The 21,616-nt window shown below is 46.4% G+C and overlaps 2 protein-coding genes across 2 annotated transcripts in view; both read right to left on the reverse strand.

The window, feature by feature from the left end:
- Nucleotides 1-13,818, reverse strand: LOC311632275 (cytochrome P450 2C21-like). Its single transcript, XM_084903528.1, has 9 exons — nt 13,565-13,818; nt 9,821-9,983; nt 7,979-8,128; nt 7,022-7,182; nt 5,684-5,860; nt 4,600-4,741; nt 4,326-4,513; nt 2,887-3,028; nt 1-601 (listed from the first exon to the last, which is right to left on the reverse strand). Exons 1-9 carry the CDS (start codon nt 13,802-13,804, stop codon nt 420-422), a joined length of 1,545 nt encoding a protein of 514 aa, XP_084759654.1. The 5' UTR covers nt 13,805-13,818; the 3' UTR covers nt 1-419.
- A 6,941-nt stretch (nt 13,819-20,759) lies between these two features.
- PDLIM1 (PDZ and LIM domain 1) overlaps nt 20,760-21,616 on the reverse strand; it is a 37,009-nt gene continuing 36,152 nt past the window's right edge. The window contains exon 7 of the mRNA XM_084903537.1: nt 20,760-21,284. Within this exon, the coding sequence (XP_084759663.1) occupies nt 21,095-21,284 (190 nt within the window). The 3' untranslated portion in view covers nt 20,760-21,094. The remainder of the gene's footprint in view (nt 21,285-21,616) is intronic.

Below are 21,616 nucleotides of genomic sequence, written 5' to 3' on the forward strand. Positions count from 1 at the left end.
AGGCTTTATAGTTTTATTCCTTTTGTTTTGTTTTGTTAATCCTCATCTGAGGATATTTCTCCATTGATTTTAGGGAGAGTGGAAGAGAGAGGGAAAGACAAAGAGAAACACTGACGTGAGAGAAACATGCCAATTGGTTGCCTTCTGCACAAGCCCCGGCCAGGGCCCGGACCAGGGTACACCCTGTAACCAAGGTTCGTGCCCTTGGCTGGAATCAAACCTAGGACCCTTTGGTCCGAATGCTCTATCCATTGAATCAAACCAGTTAGGGCTATCGTTTTATTTTGTAAAGGATGGGGAAACCAGAAGAGACAGAGCTCATGAATGTCATTCCTCCTGTTATAACGGCTAACGCAACACACAGAGCGTCTGGCTCCTTCAGATGAGGTGAGAGTCTTGTTCTGCAACCTGCCCCTTCCTCAGACGGGAACGAAACAAAGCTCATAGGAGGGTGGTACCGAGCCGAATCCACTGACAAGTGGGCTGGTGTCAATGTCCTTTGGATCAACCAGAGGTTTCAAGGTGAAATGCTGCAAAATGTGCGTCAGTAGTAAAAACAACTCCATGCGGGCCAGGCCTTCTCCAACACAAATTCTTTTTCCTAAAAACGACACATAAATTAAACATGCATTTCATCCTATGTCTGAGTTAGTACACAAAGAGGCTTAAAAAAGATGGGACGAATACGTAAATAAATATATTAATAAAAGCCGAATTAACCCATGGCTTCTCCTACCTACATCGAAACCTGGTTTTCTTCATTTCCTCAGCACATGTTTTGTGTGCATGCTATATGAAAAGATATTTTCTGGGCACCCATGTTGGATTGGCTTTGCTGAGACCTGTCAATGACATCTTTCTACACACACACACACACACACACACACACACTCACCTTGACATAAGATACACTCTGTACTTTTCCATCTGCCTCCAACCCAAGACTCAACAATAAGTTTGTGCCTCCTCATTGGATTCTCAAGGATAATCTTAACCTTGTCATGTCCCTGCTTTACAAAATTTCAAGAGCTTACCACTGCCAAGTATAAAAAGAAACATCCCAACTAGCCACAAGCACTACCGTTCCCTAATTCCCAGATTATCTCAGATTCCAGTCATTCCTCCAAACAGACAGCCTTCCCCTCTGCTCTGTCGGCTGATGTTCTCCACATCTTTCTGGACCCAGCTCAGAGGTCATTTATCCTATGCAGACTTCTGTGACATGCTCAGGGTATGTAATTCACCCCCTCATCCGTTTTCCTCAACCCTCACTAATGCTTCCAATACAGCACTCTTCACATGAAATTCTAATTCTATCCACCTGTCTCACAGACTGGAACATACGCTCTTAAGATAAGGCCTTAGATCTCGCAATGGTACCCACAGTGTCAAAAGCAAGCCTGCAAGCCCTGTGATGTGAATAGAAACCTCCAGCAGGCTCGTTATACAGGAAGAAAGATGAGGAGGAGAGCGGTGTCTTGCTTTGGAATCATCTTGGGAATTGCACGTAATTTGCTGCCATGAGACCAAGTGATTTTCTTAGATATTTAATCAAGAGCCAATCTCCAATTTTTGCCTCTGTTTCAGTGACTTCTATAGGAAAGGCCCTTCGCTCCCTACTCTTTCCGCTGTGTCTCCAGTGGAGCGTGCTGGATATTCTGTTTCTCCTGCCTCTCGGTCCATTCTGGGTGCGTTTGTCTTCTATGCTTGCTCGGTGTTGAGGAAGGTGGTTTTATGGACTGCATACACCCTGAAGTGAGTTCCTTCTGGATTCTGAATAAACTCAAGAGGGCTTGGTATTGAAACAGCCAGAGTATTCACTTCCTCAGTCCCACCCTGCCAGGCCACAGGTTAGCCCATGGCTGTTCTCCCCCTATAGATGCATCTCCAGTTGAGGCATCCTGTCTCTGCTAAAGATCTAGCCCTAGCTGGTTTTGCTCAGTGGATAGAGGGTCAGCCTGCGGACTGAAGGGTCCTGGGTTCGATCAAGGACTTGTACCTGGATTGCAGACTCAATCCCTGGCCCTGATCACATGTGGGAGGCAACCAACCGATGTGTCTCTCACATCAATGTTTCTGTCTCACTCCATCTCTTCCACTCTCTCTAAAAAAATCAATGGAAAAATATCCTCGGGTGAGAATTAACAAAAAACAAAAAAACAAAAAAAACAACAACAAAAAATCTACTTGGGTTCCTTCCCTCCTTCCCTCATTCCTTCCATCCCCGGATGGGAATGTCTTTCTGCTGGTGCTCGCCCCTCAGAACCTCCACATACCTTGTCCCTTCCCTCATCCCTCCCTCACCTCTGAAACAGTCTTTTCATTCTACTTTCTTTAGTTGATCTTTTGAGTATGCCACCTATTTTTTCCCCAGGGCCCTGACAAATTAAAAAAAGATACTCAAATGCTTTCTGCAAGAAACCTTCCCTTACCCCCCAAATTCTCTGCCCCTGGGCTCTCACAGCAGCCCCTCAAAGACCATTCCTCTCTGGGGTCTCACTGCCTATTCATTTGGCCTCCTCTTTCGTAGAGAGAGTGTCTGCTTCTTATCCACATTTAATCCTTGCATCTGAAATGAGTCTTCTCCATATAGGAACCTAGTAAAATGTATTGAATGGACTGGCTTCTCAGCGAAGGGGAGGAAAGTCTTAATGGCATTGAACTTCTAGGAGGAGCTCTTAGGCATCTCAGTGGTGGGTGATGGGACAGAACTCCGTGAGGAGCCTCCAATCCAAAGAGAAATAACCTGGACTTTGGCGGTGGTGCCTCTGGCCTCACGCAAATGACAATTTGTCCAGCCCAGCGTAGTCCCCACGCAAAGCCCTTCCTCGTCTCATCTGACCCCTGGATATAAGAGAGAGAGAAAAAAAAGCGACGCTTGCTTGCCTGCTGAAAAGGGCATGAAGTAGTCGCTCTTCTTAAAGTTGCCACTTTCATCGAGAAAGTGGCCGGGATCAAACTGGCCCGGGTTGGGGAACTCTTTGTCATCGTGCAGGACAGAAGTCAGGCATGTGAAAATGGCTGTGCCCTGATGAGAAAAGAAACAGATACACTGGATTATAAAGGAGGTTACGGAGCTTGGGAAAAAGTCCCTTGTCTACTCCTTTTGATTCATAGATGAGGAGACGGAGGCATACAAGGAGGAGTTATCTGCTTCACGTCACAGAACAAATAAAAGACCGAGGCTAGCAGGTCTGCCGTCGTATGATGCCAGTTCATGGGCCCCAAGGCCGTCCTCTTCCGTCTGTAGCCAGACACCAGCCCTTGCTTTTCAGGACTCGAAGGCCGAGTGCTGGAGAGCACTGTTCCCCAGAAACTGCACATCGTCTGAACGCGCTGGTGTCACTGTAAACAGCCCATTCTCTTTGAAACCAAGTATGAGGCCTTCCTCAAAACTCCACCCGCCTGGCCATATTCTTTTTTTTAAATTAATTTTTTTAATTAAATTATTATCTGTGTACATATTTTACCATTGCTCCCCCCCCCCATGCATACCCACCCTCCCCAGAGTTTTGTGTCCATTGGTTGTACTTATATGCATGTATACAAGTCCTTCGGTTGATCTCTTATCTCCCCCAGATCTCCCTCCCCTTCCCACTGTAATTTGACAGTCTGCTTGTTGCTTTATGCCTGGTCATATTCTTGAAAACCCTTTATTTCCCAAACAGAATGAAATACTGGTTTGAACCCCCTCCTACCACTTTCAATTGAATTGTTGCTTTTTTTTTTTTTTTTCCATGAAAATTTTGACCACTAAGTGAAACAGATAGCTGATGAGGCAGGGGGAAGTGTAGGATACTGGCTCAGTGATCAGAGTAATCAAACATACACCGGGGCCGAAACCGGTGTGGCTCAGTGGACAGAGCGTCGGCCTGCCCACTGAAAGGTCCTGGGTTCGATTCCGGTCAAGGGCATGTACCCTAGTTGTGGACACATGCCCAGTAGGGGGTGTGCAAGAGGCAGCTGATCGATGTTTCTCTCTCATCCCCCTTTCTTCCTCTCTTTTAAAAAATCAATAAAATATATTTAAAAAAACAAAACAAAATAAATAATAAAACATACACCGGGAAGCAGTAAGTGGACAGCAGCCTGGGCTAAGGGACAGGCAGAGTGTCCTGAAAGTCTGTGGGAACGTAAGCAGGATGACATGTATACAGTCGTGTCAACCAACTGGAAGGAAGGGAGCGTGTCATCAGAGGGTGAGGAGGCTGAGCCAGGAATGAGCCATGCCTGTAGGAAGTCAGGCAGCCTGTGACTCTAACCACCGTGAGTGTGGAAACCTGAGGTCCCTTCTTAGGGAGGGGTGGAGAGGAAACATCTCTCACCTTCGGAATGAAGTATTCTCTGAACTTGATGTCCTGGTTCACCACGTGGGGCAGGTTGTTGGGGACGAGGTCGATGTATCTCTGGATCTCGTGGATCACAGCGTCCGTGTAGGGCATGCGGCTCCGGTCCTGCATGCACGGGCTCCGCTCTCTGCCCACCACACGGTCAATCTCTTCCTGGACTTTGGCTGGAAGAGGAAGGAATCAGAATCTGAGCCAAACTGGTTAGGGCTCTGCCTGGAATTCTTATCCTGCCCCACATCTGAGAGCGCACCTGTGACCTCTGGGTGCTTGAGCAGGAGCAGGAGCCCGTATTTCAGGGTGGAGGTCGTCGTTTCCGTCCCCGCACTGAACATGTCCCATATCGTCGTGATCAGGTTGTCCATGGTAAACACAGTCTGTTCATTGTGCCTTTCCTAGGAACCATGCATTAGAATGACTTGATAAATTAAAGAGCCTTTGAGATACCATCCATAACGCCATATAACATCATTATTTGCTTAAATGACCAATGAAGCCAGACATTAGAGAGTGTAATAGCTAAAGGTAAAGGTCAGATACGTTGTTAAGACTCCTTCAGTTTAAATAAAACCAGAGCTATGAACTTTCAATAAGTCCTTTCTGATTCTTCACCTTCTCACCCACGAGAGCCATTCAGTTCCTTCAAACATAATTTTTTTTTAATCAAGTCATTATGGCTCCTCCCTGTCAGGTCTAGCACTTATTGTCTATTTCATCGTCTAAATTTCGCATTCAAGCTCCAGAACCATCCGCCCCCCCACAGCATCACTGTCCCCAATGTCGCCAGTCGTTACACAGTGACAGCTCCTCAGTAACCTCTTTGGGGATTCCATACACTTAACCATTTGGACCTATTTTATCATCTCTGATCATCGAAGCCAGAGTTTCCTCTCAAACTAATCTGGGAAGATTTCCTAGTTTCTTTCCCAAGGTAAGCCTTTCAAGATGCCTAGCCATCCCTGTGTTCCCTCACATGTTACATCTTGCATTCATAGAACTTATTTGATGAAAGATACATGTTTGCTTATCATTATTCTTGAATGTGTGTGCTTCTTTGCATGTGCGTGTGTGTGAACGCGTGTATGTGTGCATGTATTTCAACCTGTTCCAAATAGAGATCCAGCTTTAATCATGTAAGTCATTTTTAGGGGAGAATTTGGGATTCTCTCAAGACACCCAATATGATTTGCACAAGTAAGAGGTTACACAAGCAATGAATACATCCTTGGGAAGAAGCTTTTGATTGAATATCCCAGTTTCACTGAGAAGATCAGAACTAATCCGAGCCACATCACCACCCACAGAAGATGAAGTTGCAAAATCAGGGTCACTGATACCTTTTCCATTTTAATCATGAAGTAGTCAATAAAGTCTCGAGGGTTATTGGGGTCCAGGGACTCCTGATGTTCTTTTACTTGCTCCAAAATAAATTTTTTCTGTTCGGTAAAGTTTTTAAAGAGTTCTTTATGATTTCCTGGGAGATAATGCAGTAAGTAGGGGAAAGCATTGTAGAGCTGAAAGAGTAAAGAATAACTCATTAATTTACTCACCAAACTTTTACCAGCCTCTGTTGTGTACCAGACACTTTGCTATCTGCTGAGTAGGTAAAGGTGAATGAGGCATGTGCATCCTGCACTAGAACATACTTGGTATTTGAAAGAGAGGGAGCTGATAACATGGCTGGAGTTACAGTACACACAAGTTACAAAGCAATTCCAAAACCACTCACGTTCACTTTAGAGTCATGGCTCTCTGAAAAGAATTCAGGAGCATGCCGCCGCTTTCCAAAGGAGTATGCTGAGGTTCGGAAAGGTGAGTCCACCGGTCCAAGACACCAAATGAGCGACAGAGCTCGAACCCAGAGTTCCGCCCGGTCTACCCGACACGTATTTCTACAGTCACCGGAAACGTTGGTAGCGCTCATACCCACGTTTGGTAGTGAAGAAACAGCGCATCCGGAAGACTAAGGGAATGCCCAAATCACTCAGCTTGTTTTTCTCAGGCCTTTATCCCCTCGGGAGAGTGCATGCTGCCCTTTCGTTTGACCATCCCCAATCCTGGAGCTCACAGACTCTGCTCTAACGGGCACCTTCATGGCCTAACACCGCAGCTGGGCACCAGAGCGATTTATCAGGCTGGTAGCTCGTATCAAACTCGATAGAGCATCAAGAAGTCTGGATTTCTAGGTCTGGCTCATTCTTTGTCCTGGTTAGCCTACTTTGAGACTAGGTTCCAATCTGTGGGTGACAGTTTCCTGTTCCAAAAAAATGAGGAGTTGACTCTTTGTTCTCCTTCCCAGGTGAAACGCTGAAAAACCTTAGGATCCACACAAAAGTTTAGCTGTTAATGATTACATATCAGAGGTTACTGATATTTTCTGACAGTGTCCTATAGCAAGAAATGCATACATTTTACACCATTACCCTCTTCATCTATAGAAAAAATACCTCATCCTTTGATGCAGTTTAATGTTTTTATTTCTATTGCTATGTTTCATGTTTTAAACTTAATTTTAACACACTGAGCTGATTTGATAACTCGCCAATCGCTTACAAGTGATAGCTTGATGAACATCGCTTCAGCCATTTTGAAATAGGGCCAAGGGATGGGGTAGGCATAAGCAGCAGATTAGTCAGAAAATGATTCCTCACTTAAAAGAGAAATCTTGAGTTTACCTGTATCCAGGAGGTGCTTACAATCCTGAAGTTCTCATGAAAATAGTTTAGCAAGGTCAGCAACTTCTCATCGCTGTACTCGAAGCGGCTCTGGAAGATGACGGAGCAGATCACGTTGCAGGGAGCACAGCCCAGGAGCAGCGAGGGGTCGCAGGGAGACGCTGAACACAAGAGGAGCTCATTGTTAGAGCAGAACGTCCATCGGCATCTTACACTAACCATGTGAAATAACCGGGAAAGGGGGACTCCAACGGTTAATATGGGAACTATCTAGACCTGCCACCCTCACCATAAACGCGGCACGCCTACAAAAAAGTGTATCGTGTTTCCCCACACATAACTGTCTAACCCAGGGGTCCTCAAACTTTTTAAAGTGGGGGCCAGATCACGGTCCCTCAGAGAGCTGGAGGGCCGGACTATATGAACTACTAATTCCTACTGTAACACCTCGGTTGCGCTCACTGCCCAAAAAACCTGGCGGGCCGGATCAGACTCCTCTGCGGGCCGCATGTGGCCTGCGGGCCGTAGTTTGAAGACCCCTGGTCTAACCCAACCCAGTTTATTAATTACCCTCAAGTAGGCTTCTATGTACAGTATTTGCCAAATAAGAGCCACAAGGTAATTCACAAGATCTTTTAAAAATATCTTTTAAATTTTATTTATTTTTTACAGTATTATTGACTACATTCCCTATGCTGTCCTGTACATCCTCACAACTATTTTGTAACTTCTGCTCTGTACTTCTCCAGTCCTGGGTGACACTGGAAGCCACACGGGGAAGCTATCTAAGCCCCTGTTGACCTGGGACCCAAAGAGCCTGGAAAAGCCAACCTGTTCCCTCTTCCTACTGGTCCGGGAGCAAAACGTGAGCTTCTGCCGTACTTGAGCCACCCATCTCTGCAGTCTACCTGTAACAGCATCACCCAAACCACACCTGTCCATTTCACAAATACACACCGTTGGTTTTCCGTAGAGCTTCCACCAGACACAAGGCTTCCTCTCGAATTCTGTCTTCTATGGTCTTCTTGCCCATCCCCATGTTCCGCAAAACCGTGAGGGAGAAACGCCGGGTGTGCTTCCACCTCTCTCCGTTGCTGAAAACAATTCCTACCGGGACAAACAGTAAATAAGAAAGGATAGCTTCCATTTTCATGAATCCTAGCTGACTGTCTTTATCTCAGAAAATGATGTCACTGCGCCCTGCTCGCCTGCCTTCTCTCTTACCACAGCCTAGACGCTCGCTACCAAGACTCTTGGCTTGACATCTTTCTAAGAACTTACCCTTCTTCACCCATGAACTTGTCTAAACTTCGCAGTCACTCTGTGAACCAGTTTTGTCCCCATTTAACTGATAAGAAGGCTGAGGATCATGGAGGCAAAATGCTTACGCCTTAGTCACACAGCTAATAAATCATGGTGAGCCCAAGTAATCGATGAAATGTTCAGGGCCAACTTCTGTGCATGGTGAGTGAAAATGGAACCAGTTCCTAGAAGGAGAGACAACTCTGATGCATTGGGAGGAAGCTCATGAAAATCTATTCCTCAGCCCTAACCGGTTTGGCTCAGTGGATAGAGCCTCGGCCTGCGGACTGAAGGGTCCCAGGTTCGATTCTGATCAGGGGCATGTACCTTGGTTGTGGGCACATCCCTGGTGGAGGGTGTGTAAGAGGTAGTTGATTGATGTTTCTCTCTCATCGATGTTTCTAACTGTCTCTCTCTCTCCCTTCCTCTCTGTAAAAAAATCAATAAAATATATTTTTTTTAAAAAAGAAAGAAAATCTACTCCTCAGATAAGGGATATAGCCATAGGCCTTCGAATTTTAACATGGAGTCCCCTCTCTTTTGAAATACCTTCCATGAAATGTGCCTTAACACCAAGGAACTTTGACATTAGACTTCCAGAGTCAAGCCAGGACCAGGGAGGAAAAATAACGCTCGTAGGAAACTTGTCTAAAAAAATCTTCGAGAACAATTTGGAGGAGGGAAGAACCCCATTCAGGCCTTATCTCTGTCAGAACCCAGTGGCTCTCCTGGGGAATGGGCAGTTCTAAGTCCAGATCCAAAAACAAATGGAAGATAGTTCAAGTCCTTAAATTGGAAAGCTTTTTTCTAATATCAATTCCAACCCTATGTGTTTCTCCATAATCTTTTTAGAGCATATTAATGCTTTATGCTTTGTATTCTATTGAATTCAAATATTTCTTATCCTTTTTAGATGAGAAGACTAAAGGTAAGGTTGAAAGTATTCCAAATTTATGTTGGTTCCATGCATACTATATTTTTCTAAAATAACTTCTTGGCACCATGACCCAGGAAGAAAGCAAAATATTTGGTGAATAAAATAATTTAATCAATCTCTTCCCTCTCTTTCTCATTCTTAGCAGGCCATAATTTAAACCGAACATGGCTTAGTCACAAATAGAACATTGTGGTGGGTTGGTTTTCATTGAAATTATCGTTTTATGGAGACATTGTGTCGCCTTCATCATTTTAAATATGGATTAATTGTCCTTTACAGAAAATGTTGGAATGATATTTCCATAAATTTCTATACATGCTTAACATTTCTCAGTTCCTTCGCCTATTTAGAATCTTGGCAACTTGCAAATCTGCATACATTCCCCACATGGAAGCACACCCAATCCTCACACGGTAGCATACCCAATCCTCACCCGGAAGCATACCTAATCCCCACCCGGAAGCATACCTAATCCCCACCCGGAAGCATACCCAATCCTCACCCGGAAGCATACCTAACCCCCACCCGGAAGCATACCTAATCCCCACCCGGAAGCATACCTAATCCCCGGGAGAGGTAGTCTATCACTGGGAAGCTGCCTCTGCCAGAAAACTCCTCGCCCCGGTCGATCAGGGCTTCCTTCACGGCCTCGTACCCGTGCAGCACCACCGTGGGCTGCATGCCCAGGTACACAGTGAACACCGGGCCGTACTCCTCCGCCAGCTAGGAAACAAAGAGGAGACACGAGAAGAGTGAGGTCTCAAATGTAGCCCTAGCCTGTTTTGTTCAGTGGCTAGAGTGTCAGTCCTCAGACTGAAGGGTCCCAGGTTTGACTCCAATCAAGGGAACGTACCTTGATTGCAGATTCATCCATGCGTGCAGAGGCAACCAATTAGACACATGGATGTTTCACTCTCTCTCTCTCCCCCGCTCCCTTTACTCTCTCTAAAAAAGCAATAAAAAAAATATCCGCAGGTGAGGATTAACAAACAAAAAACTAAAAAAGTAGATAAATGAGAGAAATATTCTTAATCTTACCAAAGATATTTTAAGATTCATTCACTCATTATAAAATATTTCAACTTCTAGATCCAATAACTTAATAAGAATTCACATTGCTTAAATGGGAATTATCATATTATTAATAATATTGCTGATATTATCACCACCAATAGTCATCCTGTATTCAGCTTCCTCTATGTGACTCTGCTCTGTCATAAATTTTATTCATATTATTTTATTACTTTTTTTCTGCCAAACCTCTAAGTGCTCCACATTTCTGCTTCCTTCCTATAGTTATAACTGATACGTGTCTCCTGTTTAAGGGAAGCTTCTTCATGTTGCCCTAGGAGTAGACAAATAATCGTCACCACTTTTCCGTTTTCTGTATCTTCTCTTTAGCACCAGAGACCTCTACGTTTCATTACTACATCCGGACAAGGCAGCCTCCTTACAGACCTCTCCCAGCTCCTCTGTGTGGCCGTGTGACTAGGCTGCTGTGAACTGATGTTAGCAGGAGTGGTGTGTGTCAGTCCTACACGGTTGCATAAATGGTTACACATGCTCTCTGCTTCTCCCCCTACTCATGCGTTGACCCCACTGTGACCCCATGGAGATGGTCCCACTGTGACCCCCAAAATGCAAACAATAGCTTCGGGTCACAGGATGGTCAGCAAGATTGAGAAAAACTGGTTTTCTGCAGACCTCACAGAAGGTCTTTCATTCCGACCTCATAGACAAAAATAAACTCGTCTTCTTTAAGTCATTGCATTATTGGGGTCTTTCTCTTAACGGCAGCTTATTCAGTATATTAAATGTATAGGACTTTCCAATAGTCCAGTATTTAAGTCCCACTACCTTATAATTCATTCTCCATATACAACTCATTCTCCAATTCCTTCTCCAGAGTGATGTTTTCACAAGGCAAATGTTGACATCACAGTCCTGTGAGCACGTTCATGGTATCACATTGTTCTTGTGCTAAAGACCAACATTCCTTTTTAAGTTATTTAAAATATATTTTTATTGATTTCAGAGAAGAAGGGAGAGGGAGAGATATAAACATCAATGATGAGAGAGAATCACTGATAGGCTGCCTCCTGCATGCTCCCCACTTGGGATCAAGCCTGAAACCAGGGCATATGCCCTGACCAGGAATCAAACCGTGACCTCCTGGTTCATAGGTTGACGCTCAACCACTGAGCCATGCCGGTCAGGCTAAAAACCAATATTCTTAAAATCCTTGTGTGTAAGACATGCATGCTTTGGCCCCTGTGGACCTCTCCAATCTCACCTCACGCCATGTTTTTACTTACTCTCTGGACTACAACTAAACTGGTCCTTTTTCAGACTCTAACAAGATGTCTTCTCCAGATCGAAAAAGCCTGGGACAAACTTTTATCTGGTTAATGCCTAATCTTCCTCTAGAGCTCAGCTCCAAATTCAATTCCTCAGAGACCTTTGCTGACTGCTCCTCCCTCCCTCAGTCCTCCAAGCTACATGGACTCTTTCTATCGGGTCCATGCTATATGGTTTATAATCACACACTTATTTGCATTATTATGTCATAAATGCATGCCTACCCTCTGGCTTGTAAATTGCATAACGCTAGGATCTTTTTTCTTTTTTTTTTCACTCACCACTGAAAATCCCCAGCTCATAAAAAAGACTACAAGTTTACTGTTTGCGACAGCATGGATGGACCTAGAGGGTGTTATAGCAAGTGAACTGAATCAGTCAGAGGACAATAAATGCCATATGAGTTCAATTATATGTGGAATCTAAAGAACAAAATAAACAAACAAAATTGAAACAGACTCATGGACACAGGGACCAGCTGGTGGTTGCTAGAGGAGGGAGGGGTTGAAAACTGGGTGAAAAAGGGGAAGGGATAAAGAAGTACAAATTGGTAGTTACAAAATCGTCACGGGGATGTAAAGCAGAGCATAGGCAATATAGTCAATATTACTACAATAACTATGTTTGGTGCCAGGAGGGTACTGGAAATATCAGGGGGAACACTGTTCAATGTATGACTGTCAAGTCATTCTGCTGTACACCTGGAACTAATACAAAATAATACTGGGGGCGGGGGGAGGGGAATCCCTAGTACCTATCATAGTGCCTCGTCAAAGCAGGCATTCCATAACTTGTTGGGCACATGCTATACTAATAATTTGTGCAAAAATAATGACTATTCACCTTTTAAAGAAATGAAAATAGAGGCTCAGAGAAATTTTTAAAACTTGCCTAAGTTGTACGTCAACGAATGGATGTGCTGGGGTGCCGCCACAAGGCCTTCGGATCCAGCCCAAAACACTGGAAGGAGCTGCCAGGGCGAGGCCTGGTAACCAGCTGCCTCCGGGGAGACCGATTTCAGACGATCCCTTCAAGGTTTAGAGCAACAGCTATATCCACAGCTAAGAGTAGAGCAGTCATTCACTCATTCACTGAGCAAACGTAACAGAAACCGAGGAAGTTCCTGAACCTTTCATTCGCTCCTTTACTTCACCTCAGTGTGTGCTTTCAGACAAAGGTTAGTGTGGGGACTCTGTACATCAGTGGATTTTTTAAAAATTGAAGGTAGTTTCATTACAAGTGGAAAAATTACTAGAGAGAGGACCTAGGTCATAATATGCTCAGGATATTCCTCCTTTTGGCAATTTCACCAATCACCTCTTGGATCTCACTCCCTTCTGGCCACCGTCTAGCCGTACCTCCACTTAAAATCATGTCTGACAGAAAAGGACAAGGCCTGCACGATTTCCCTCGTATGTGGAATATAAAGCAGAGGGCAACAAACAATAAACAAACAAGCTCATAGACACAAACAGCACGGTAGTTACCGAAAGGAAGGAGGGCTGAGGGGAGGAGGAAGAGGACAAAAGGGTGAACTACATAGTGAAGGAAGGAGACTAGACGTGAGATGATGAGCACACGATGCAATATATGGGTGACAATACTACTGTGTTTCCCCGAAAATAAGACATCCTCCGAAAATAAGACATCACCTGAAAATAAGACCTAGTGCAACTTTGGGAGAAAAAAATTAAGACACTGTCTTATTTTCGGGGAAACAGGGTAATAGATTTGAAAACCTGAAACCTGTAAAATGTTATTAATCAATGTCACCCCAGTAAACGTCATTAAACTTAAAAAATAAAATGATGTCTGGGTGTCCTATGGACACTTCCCTTTACAACCACTTCTTTAACATAGGGCGTCTGGGACCATATTTTACTTAGATCTAGGACTGCCTTATTTACTCACCGCCAACAACTGGAAGAAAATGAATCATACTTAACCTTTCTTAAGGACCCGTTGAAGTTTTTCATATCTAGCTGCAGAATATTTCCAATGACTGGGAGAGGAGTGGGGCCAGGCGGCAGCTTCCCTCGGGCATAGCTTCGGTTCCACAGAAAAAGGAGAATCAAACAAGAAAGACAAATCGCCAGGACTGTGAAGAGATCCATGGTTGTGCTTCGCACAAACGCGAATGAACGCTTATAACCCAAAGATCTCGCAAACGCTAAGTGCAAACTCATCTCCCAACATGCACTACGTCGCTGAACTTTTGGGTAAATATTGTTTTATCTTCAGTGCACTTTGGCCTGCTGGTGGCGAGGACACCAAAACAAGAAAACGAACACACAGATACAGACAATAGAGTTGTGATTACCAGAAGGGTAAAGCGAGGACTAGGAAGGTGAAGGGGGCCACATATAGGGTGATGGAAGGAGACTAGCTTTTTGGTGGTGAACACACACTATACAGATGTTGCATTAAAGTTGTACACCTGAAATTTATAAGTTTATTAAGCAACTAGAGGCCCAGTGCACGATCCCTATTAGGGAATGTATCAAGAGGTAGCCAATCAATGATCCTTTCTCATCACTGATATTTCTATCTCCCCCTTCCTCTCTGAAATCAGCAAAAATATTTTTTTAATATATTTTATTGATTTTTTACAGAGAAGAAGAGAGAGGGATAGAAAGTTAGAAATATCGATGAGAGAGAATCATCGATTGGCTGCCTCTTGCACACCCCCTACTGAGGATGTGCCCGCAACCAAGGTACATGCCCTTGACCGGAATCGAACCTGGGACCTTTCAGTCCACAGACCGACGCTCGACCACTGAGCCAAACCGGTTTCGGCCAGCAAAAATATTTTTTTAAAAAAAGAAAAAATGAGTACCAATACAACAGCAGCCTGTGGGGAGAGAAGTCCCACCTCAGGAGCCATGGAATGTGGACCCAACACAGGACTCCACTGTTGGAGTCTCCTGCACAGTGGAGATGAGTGCTCAGTCCTTTCGGCGGGAAGGGTCAGTCTCAAGGGAGCCAGCAGGGAGGTCCTGAGAGAGAGAACATCCCTCCACAGCTTCTGTAGCCGCAGAGGAGCAAGTCTAACAAGCAGTTACCTGCTATTCAAGCTACGGTGGGAGGGTGGGGAACTACCTACCTCAAAAACACCTCAATCTGGGAAGACAACCATACCTAGATTTCACAGACAAGAACATAATACATTTGGATCATAAAATTAAAATTGTGCTTTACACCACATAAGAGACCTACTTTATAAACAGTCTTCTGGCCTGGTTGGTGTGCTCAGTGGTTGAGCATTGACCAATGAACCAGAAGGTCATGGTTCGATTCCTGGTCAGAGAACACGCCAGGGGTTCAAGCTCGATCCCCAACAGGGGGCATGCAGGACACAGCCAACCAATGATCCCCTCTTATCATTGGTGTTTCTATCTCCCTGAAATCAATAAAAATATGTTAAAAAGTAGTAACAGTCTTCTGTAAAACCACTATTAGATTTTTAAGTAAGTACCTAGAATCTTAAAGTATTTTAGAAGAAAATAAATTGCTTTAATTAAAAAATAACTTTTTATTTATAGAATTCTGTGAATTTTATGAAGCACTTTTGTGAGTATCTCATTATTTGAATTCATAATCAACCCACAAGACAGGTAATTTTATTCATTTTACAGATGAGGAAATTATAATTAGAACTGAAGAAATTCACCCAAATTTCCACATCTAAGGCAAGGTAAAAGCACCAGCTCTGGTTTTATAACTTATGAACTCTGCATTGAAAATTACTTTAAAATTGTATTTCATAAACATTTGCTGAGTAATTAAGTATCTTGCAGTCTCACTTTGGCATTAAATATTTGATTTAAAATTAAACCATTACTGAGTCAATGATTTCACCATGGATAAATAAAAGTGAGAGATTATTTCTTTGTAATCTTTAGAATTTCAGTTAGCCAGGGTTCAAAGATTCAAAGAACTTGATTTCAAAGAAATTCAGTCATTAGCTGCCCAATCCCACAGCAGATGTACACTGCCTAGGACATTTCTGGTCGTGGAGAGCAGATTTAAAAAAACAGCCAAAACTAGTTAGTCTCAGTGGATAGAGCATCGGCCTGCGGACTGAAAGGTCCCAGGTTTGATTCTGGTCAAGGGCATGTACCTTGGTTGCGGGCACATCCCCAGAAAGGGGTGTGCAAGAGGCAGCTAGCTGATCGATGATTCTCTCTCATCGATGTTTCTAACTCTCTATCCCTCTCTCTTCCTCTCTGTAAAAAAATCAATAAAATATATTAAAAACAAAAAACAACAAAAAACAATAACACACAATTACAGCTGCTAGTTGAAGGGTCTGTTTCCTTAAAAATAAGATTTGTCCTAATCACCTAAATCTAGAGAAATTTTAAACTTAACATCCAGTGTACAAAACACTTTTAAAATTTAACTCTCCTCTACATAAACATGAGCTAGCTTCAGGATTGTGAGAGTTTGTGATAACCCATCTTACCCCAGACGATAGGAACATTGGAGGTTAGGGAGCAGCATTTATTATTATTATTGTTGTTGTTTTTACCTGAAACCCTCAATTAGAGCTCAAAAGGAAACTGGCCTGTTAATCCAAGACACACAGTCTCTTTTCTTGGTGACCATCAAAATCCTTAACAAAAAAAAAGGGGGGGGGGGGAATATTTGAGTGTAGGATCTACTTTGCAGGCATGTGGGCAGGTAGAGGACCTAGAAGTGCCTGTTAAAAACCTTCCTATCCCCCAGGCCAGCCGTGTTCAGCACAAGCGGGCACCCCCAGCGAGACAGAGTTCCCCTCAGCAGCACAGAAAGACCCGCTGGCTTCTCCACCCTTTCAGGTCCTGCTTCAGGGTCAGCCCACCCAGCCCAGCCAGGCTGAGACGCCCGGATGGCCGGGAGGGAACAGGGTAGTAAAGCAGGGGCTGCGGACAGCAGCCCCACCGCGGAGGTGACTGCAGTTCACAGCAACCTGCTTGGCAGACAAACCAGGTAGATTTCACCACCGACTAAACCAACACAGCCAGCACAGCTACCTTGAACCCCCTGCAGATTACACCACTCGCATCCACTGACGCCAGCCGCCGGAGGCTCTCCCCATTTTCTGCGCCCGCCCCACCGGGAATCTGAAAACCACGCCAGAAGCCAGCTCAGGCCTCTGCTGCTGTGCGAATGCAAGACGCCCGCCTAAGACCCCACCCCCACCCAGCTCAGCCCCGCTGCTGGGCACCCACATGGCGCTGGCCCCTCCGGCGGAGCTCCTGCGAGTCCCCAGCCTGACCCCATCACTGGTCTCCACTGCGGTGCGCACGCCGGGCGGGAGAGTGTGCAGCCATGGGAGGGCGGCCGATGGATGTTTCTCTCATTGCTGTTTCTGGCTCTGTATCCCTCCTCCTTCCTCTCTGTAAAAAATCAATAAAATATATTTAAGCGAGGAGAGAGAGAGAAACCACACTTAAGATTTGCTCTAACAGGTACCAAGACAACTAAACCCATTAAAAGGTGCTATAATCGGTCTGATGGCACAAAATCATCACAGGCCCGGGCCCAGGGAGACACAAGCTAGTGCATGTCTGCTCATACAAACACAGCCTTACCAGGGGCAAGTGCATCTTGTGTATTCGCCTGTTTGATGCTCCAAAGGAACGAAGTGCTGTCTTCTCAATAATTTCCACATAAAATGCTCTCAGCTAACCCACTGTTATTCTGTAAGAAAACAGTGCCCTGTAACTGGCTGTGAAATCGCATTAAAAACCTTCACGACGTTGTTTAAACTTTTACAAGGCTGGTTGGGGCTGGGGGGGTGTGATACTCGAGTCTGAAGAAGTGATGTTTGGAAGGCAACCTGCAAGGCCCACCACAGAGCTTCCCAGTTCCTCCAGTGCCTCCAGTACAACAGCGCCTCCCATGGCTGCAACCCGGGTGAAGGCCGGAGGGGAAGGGCCAGCAGGGAGACCCTGGTTTACTGTGGGAGGCGTACCCTGGAGTGCGGCCAGGGGTGGGAGGATATTGGCTGGGAAGGGACATAAGCAAAGGGTACTTGGGATGATGGAAATGTTCTGTATCTTTTTAAAAAGATTTAAAAATTGATTTTTAGAGAGAGGAAGGGAGAGAAACATCGGTGTGAGAGGGAAATATCGACCGACTGCCTCCTGCACGCCCCCTCCAGGGGATCAAGCCCCCCAACCGGACCAAGAATGGAACCAACAACCTTTTGGTACAAGAGGACAGACAATACCCAACCAAACGAGCCACACTGGCCAGGACGAAAACATACTATATCTTGATTGAGGTAGACACAATAATCAAAACTAAAAAAAAAGAAAGGCTTCTGAATTTTATTGTACATAATTATACTTGAATTAAAAAATAGATTGTGGTATGTAGTCCCTCCTGGTCAGCTGAATTGCAAGATTGTAGCCTAATTGCCCTCGAGGTGTGGCCACGTTGGTATTCTAGAAAACGTGCCTCCAGCATGTGATGCACAGACCACAGCCCAGCTTCACTTGGGAGCTTTTGGTGGAAACGCAGAGCCTCAGCCTCACATAGGCCTGATGCTGAGTCCGAATCTGCATCTCCCAGAGTCCGCCGTGGAGTCCTATGCATGTGAACATGTAATAAAATGTAAGCAGCACGCTTCCAGAGGGCTTGGCAAAGTCCTTCTGTAATCCTGCGAGGTAAGTATTCTCGTCTCCTTTTGCAGGTAGGAATCTGAGACTCAGAGGAATTCGGCCTGAGGAATACAGCAAGCAAGTGGGTTCAGTCTGACTCCAAAGCCAGAGTGTTTTTGTTTTGCGTTTTGTTGTTAATCCTCACCCGAGGATATTTTTCCATTGATTTTTTGGAGAGAGCAGAAGGAAGAAGGAAAGACAGAGACAGAGAAACATCCATGTGAGACACATTACTGGGTTACCTCCACATGCACACTGACCGGGGCCAGGGATCAAGCCCTTGACCAGAATCGAACCCACGACCCTTCAGTCCAAGGGCCGACGGTCTACCCACTGAGCCACAGTGGCTCGGGCTCACACATTCCTTATAGCTTAAAGCCTTCTCAGCTCCCAGCAGCCGTGGCCTAGGTCAGGGGTCGCAAATTCATTAGTCAACAGAGCCAAATATCAACAGTACAACGAGTGAGATTTCTTTTGAGAGCCAAATATTTTCAACTTAAAACTTCTTCTAACGCCACTGCTTCAAAATAGACTCGCCCAGGCTGTGGTATTTTGTGGAAGAGCCACACTCAAGGGTCAGAGAGCCACATGTGGATCTCGAGCCACAGCTTGCCAACAATGGGCTAGGCAAAGAATAGGAGGTTTACAAGGTGCTGTAGTCCACTTCATTCCTGCTTTTGCGGGAAATCCTGGAGGCTAAGGGTGACCTCCCTTACGTGCAATCAGAGGCTCCTGTCCAGGCCTGGGGAGAGGGTCAGGCGGTGTGTAACACAGGGAGCACAGCCTGTAGTGGGAGGAAGGAGCTTGGTTTGGTTTGAGCCATGTATCTCCTCCCTGCGGTGATTCTGGGTGCAGGTGGGGTGAAGGAAGGCCAAGGGCAATGGGGAAAATAGGGAATAGATCCTAATCATTGTTCCTAAAGATTATCAGGACTCATTTATCCTCCCAAATTAGATGTTCAGACTCAGCATCAGACCTATGTGTCCACAAGGGAAGAGAATGTAATTTTTGCAAATAGCCTTTAAAAATTGAGTCTAGCCGAAACCGGTTTGGCTCAGTGGAGAGAGCATCAGTCTGCGGACTGAAGGGTCCCGGGTTCGATACTGGTCAAGGGCATGTACATTGGTTTCGGGCACATCCCCAGTAGGGGGTGTGCAGGAGGCAGCTGGTCGATGTTTCTCTCTCATCGATGTTTCTAGCTCTCTATTCCTCTCCCTTCCTCTCTGTGGAAAATCAATAAAATATATTTTTTAAAAATGGGTCTAAAAAATACGCTTTCTCTCCAATGTGGTTATTCATGAAGGCCAGTCCTAAACACTTCCAGTGACATTAGAAAGCAGTGACCGGATGCCCTCCCCCTCCAATACTTTCCTCTCCCCCTTTAGGCCGTCACCCCACTGTTCCCACGCTCCTGAGCCCCGTCACCGTGGGGGAACTCAGCACAGCTCAGACGTCTGGGGAAAAGCCCAGCAGTGAAGAGCAGCATCCTGCAGGTCAAACTTAAATAACGCTCAGCCTCAGGGGCAACAGAGAATAAAAGTGGAGAAGATCCTTTACAAGGCCCGTTGCTGTGATTTCCTGAAACTTCGGTCACGCTGCTTTACCCGTGGTCAGAGGAAGGCGTCACCTGGGGAAAGGCGTCCCTGGCTTCGGCAGGGAGACAGCTAGAGACCCAGCAGCCAGGAGCAGCAGGAAGTGCCCGAGGAAGCTCAGCACCAGGCAAAGCACGGCCCTGGGTGGGCAGCCACGGAAATGCCTCTGAGTGTGTGCGATGCAGAGGGACCGAGAGGAGGTCCTTGGGTTTGGCCGGAGAAATCAGCAGGAGTCAGCGGGAGCCTTCCAAACCTTAGTCCTCGCAGAAGAGGGCAGCGCCGGAGGCCGGAGGGGGAGGCAGCTGGGAGAGGCGTGGTGGACGCGTGAGAACAAGAAGGACGCGGTACCTGGAGCGGGAGCAGAAATCCAAGGAGTCTTTGCTTAAGGTTAAGGCGATGTTGTCCAGGACAGCAGTGAGAGGCACATGCTGAAACGATAATACTTTAGATACACAGCACCAAAAACCATATTACCAAAATTAACTTACCTGCTTTCCCCCCCAATGTGACTGCTAGAAAGTTTTAAATTACATCTATGGCTTGCATCCCATTTCTACTGAACAGCGATGGAGCATCCCTTCGTGGGCAATTCACCAAACATGTGAGGACTACCTCCCTGCCCAGCGCTGAAGACCAAAGCTGAGAGAGACCGGGGGTCAGCTCTGTGAGGGCGTCACGCCTTTCAGGAGACGAGTGGTTAGTGCCAGAGAGGCACGCTCTGGCTACGGGGCACCGCAGAGCGGCATCCTGGGCCTGGTGGGCATCAGAGCAGCCCGTCTACAGGAGGGAGGCTGGGGCTTAATCTTCCAAGACTACCGATGTCAACGAAACCGAGAAACGGAGGAAGCGTGCTCCCCGTCACGGCCTGATCTCGCGATAAAGAACACCCTACGACGGCCTCGGAGTCCATACGTTTATTGAGTAAAAACAAAGCCAGGGGCAGACACAGTCCGTCCGGCTTGCTTCCGATCAGGCCGCCGTCCGTGTGCCGCGGAGGCGGACGGAGGTGTAGAGAGGATGCTGGCAGGGGGCCCTGCACCAAAGGCTCTTCCCCGTACGAGAAAGGCAGCGTCCGCGGCACAGGCAGGGACACGCAGCGCGCGGGGACAGGGACGGGCCTCCGAGAGGAAGGGCGGGTGCGGGGCGGGCACGGCGGGGCCGGCGGGCGGGCGGGCGGGCGGGCGGGCGGGCGGGCGGGCGGGCGGGCAGGCGGCGTTCGGGGCGGTCTGCCCGCTCACTTGGCGGGGAACACGGTGACCACATCGTAGCCCTCCGGGGGGGTGACCCGCTCCCGGGCATGCTTTTCACAGTAGATCTGGTCCTCCACGAAGAAGTGGCCCTTCTGCTTCAGGTTCGTGCCGCAGTCGGTGCAGACGTAGCACTCGGGGTGGCGGTGGCGGTCCCGCAGCTTCACGAACACGCCGCTGCGGGAGGGGGGGCGGGAGGAAGCGGCCCCGTGAGTGACGGGCACAGAGAGGCGGCCCCGGGGCCGGGGGCGCCCCCAAAAGGCCCGTCAGGCCTCCCCATTCCCGGGGTCCAGAGACGTTACTCCTGACACCTCCCAGAAGTCTCCCCCATGTCAACAGCATGGCACCAGTTCTGTTTTTTGGTTTTGTTTTGCTTTTAAGTATGTTTTTTTTTTTTTATTGATTTTAGAGAGAAAGGGAGAGGGAGATAGAAACATCAATGACGAGAGAGGATCATGGATCAGCTGCTGCTTCCTGCACGCCCCTTCCTGGGAATCAAGCCTGCAACT

This window comes from Pipistrellus hanaki, assembly GCF_964339955.1.
Source record: "Pipistrellus hanaki genome assembly, chromosome: 14".
In the NCBI taxonomy this organism is placed as follows: Eukaryota; Metazoa; Chordata; class Mammalia; order Chiroptera; family Vespertilionidae; genus Pipistrellus; species Pipistrellus hanaki.

Bases quoted from the DNA above. Each gene is read 5' to 3' on its own strand.
- LOC311632275 (XM_084903528.1), bottom strand. From the start codon at position 13,804: ATGAGTTTGCACTTAGCGTTTGCGAGATCTTTGGGTTATAAGCGTTCA. The intron at 9,984-13,564 runs GTTAAGTATGAT...TTTGTTTCCTAG, and splicing joins TCAACGGGTCCTTAAGAAAG to CTGGCGGAGGAGTACGGCCC. The intron at 4,742-5,683 runs GTATCAGTGACC...CATGGTTCCTAG, and splicing joins TCATGATTAAAATGGAAAAG to GAAAGGCACAATGAACAGAC.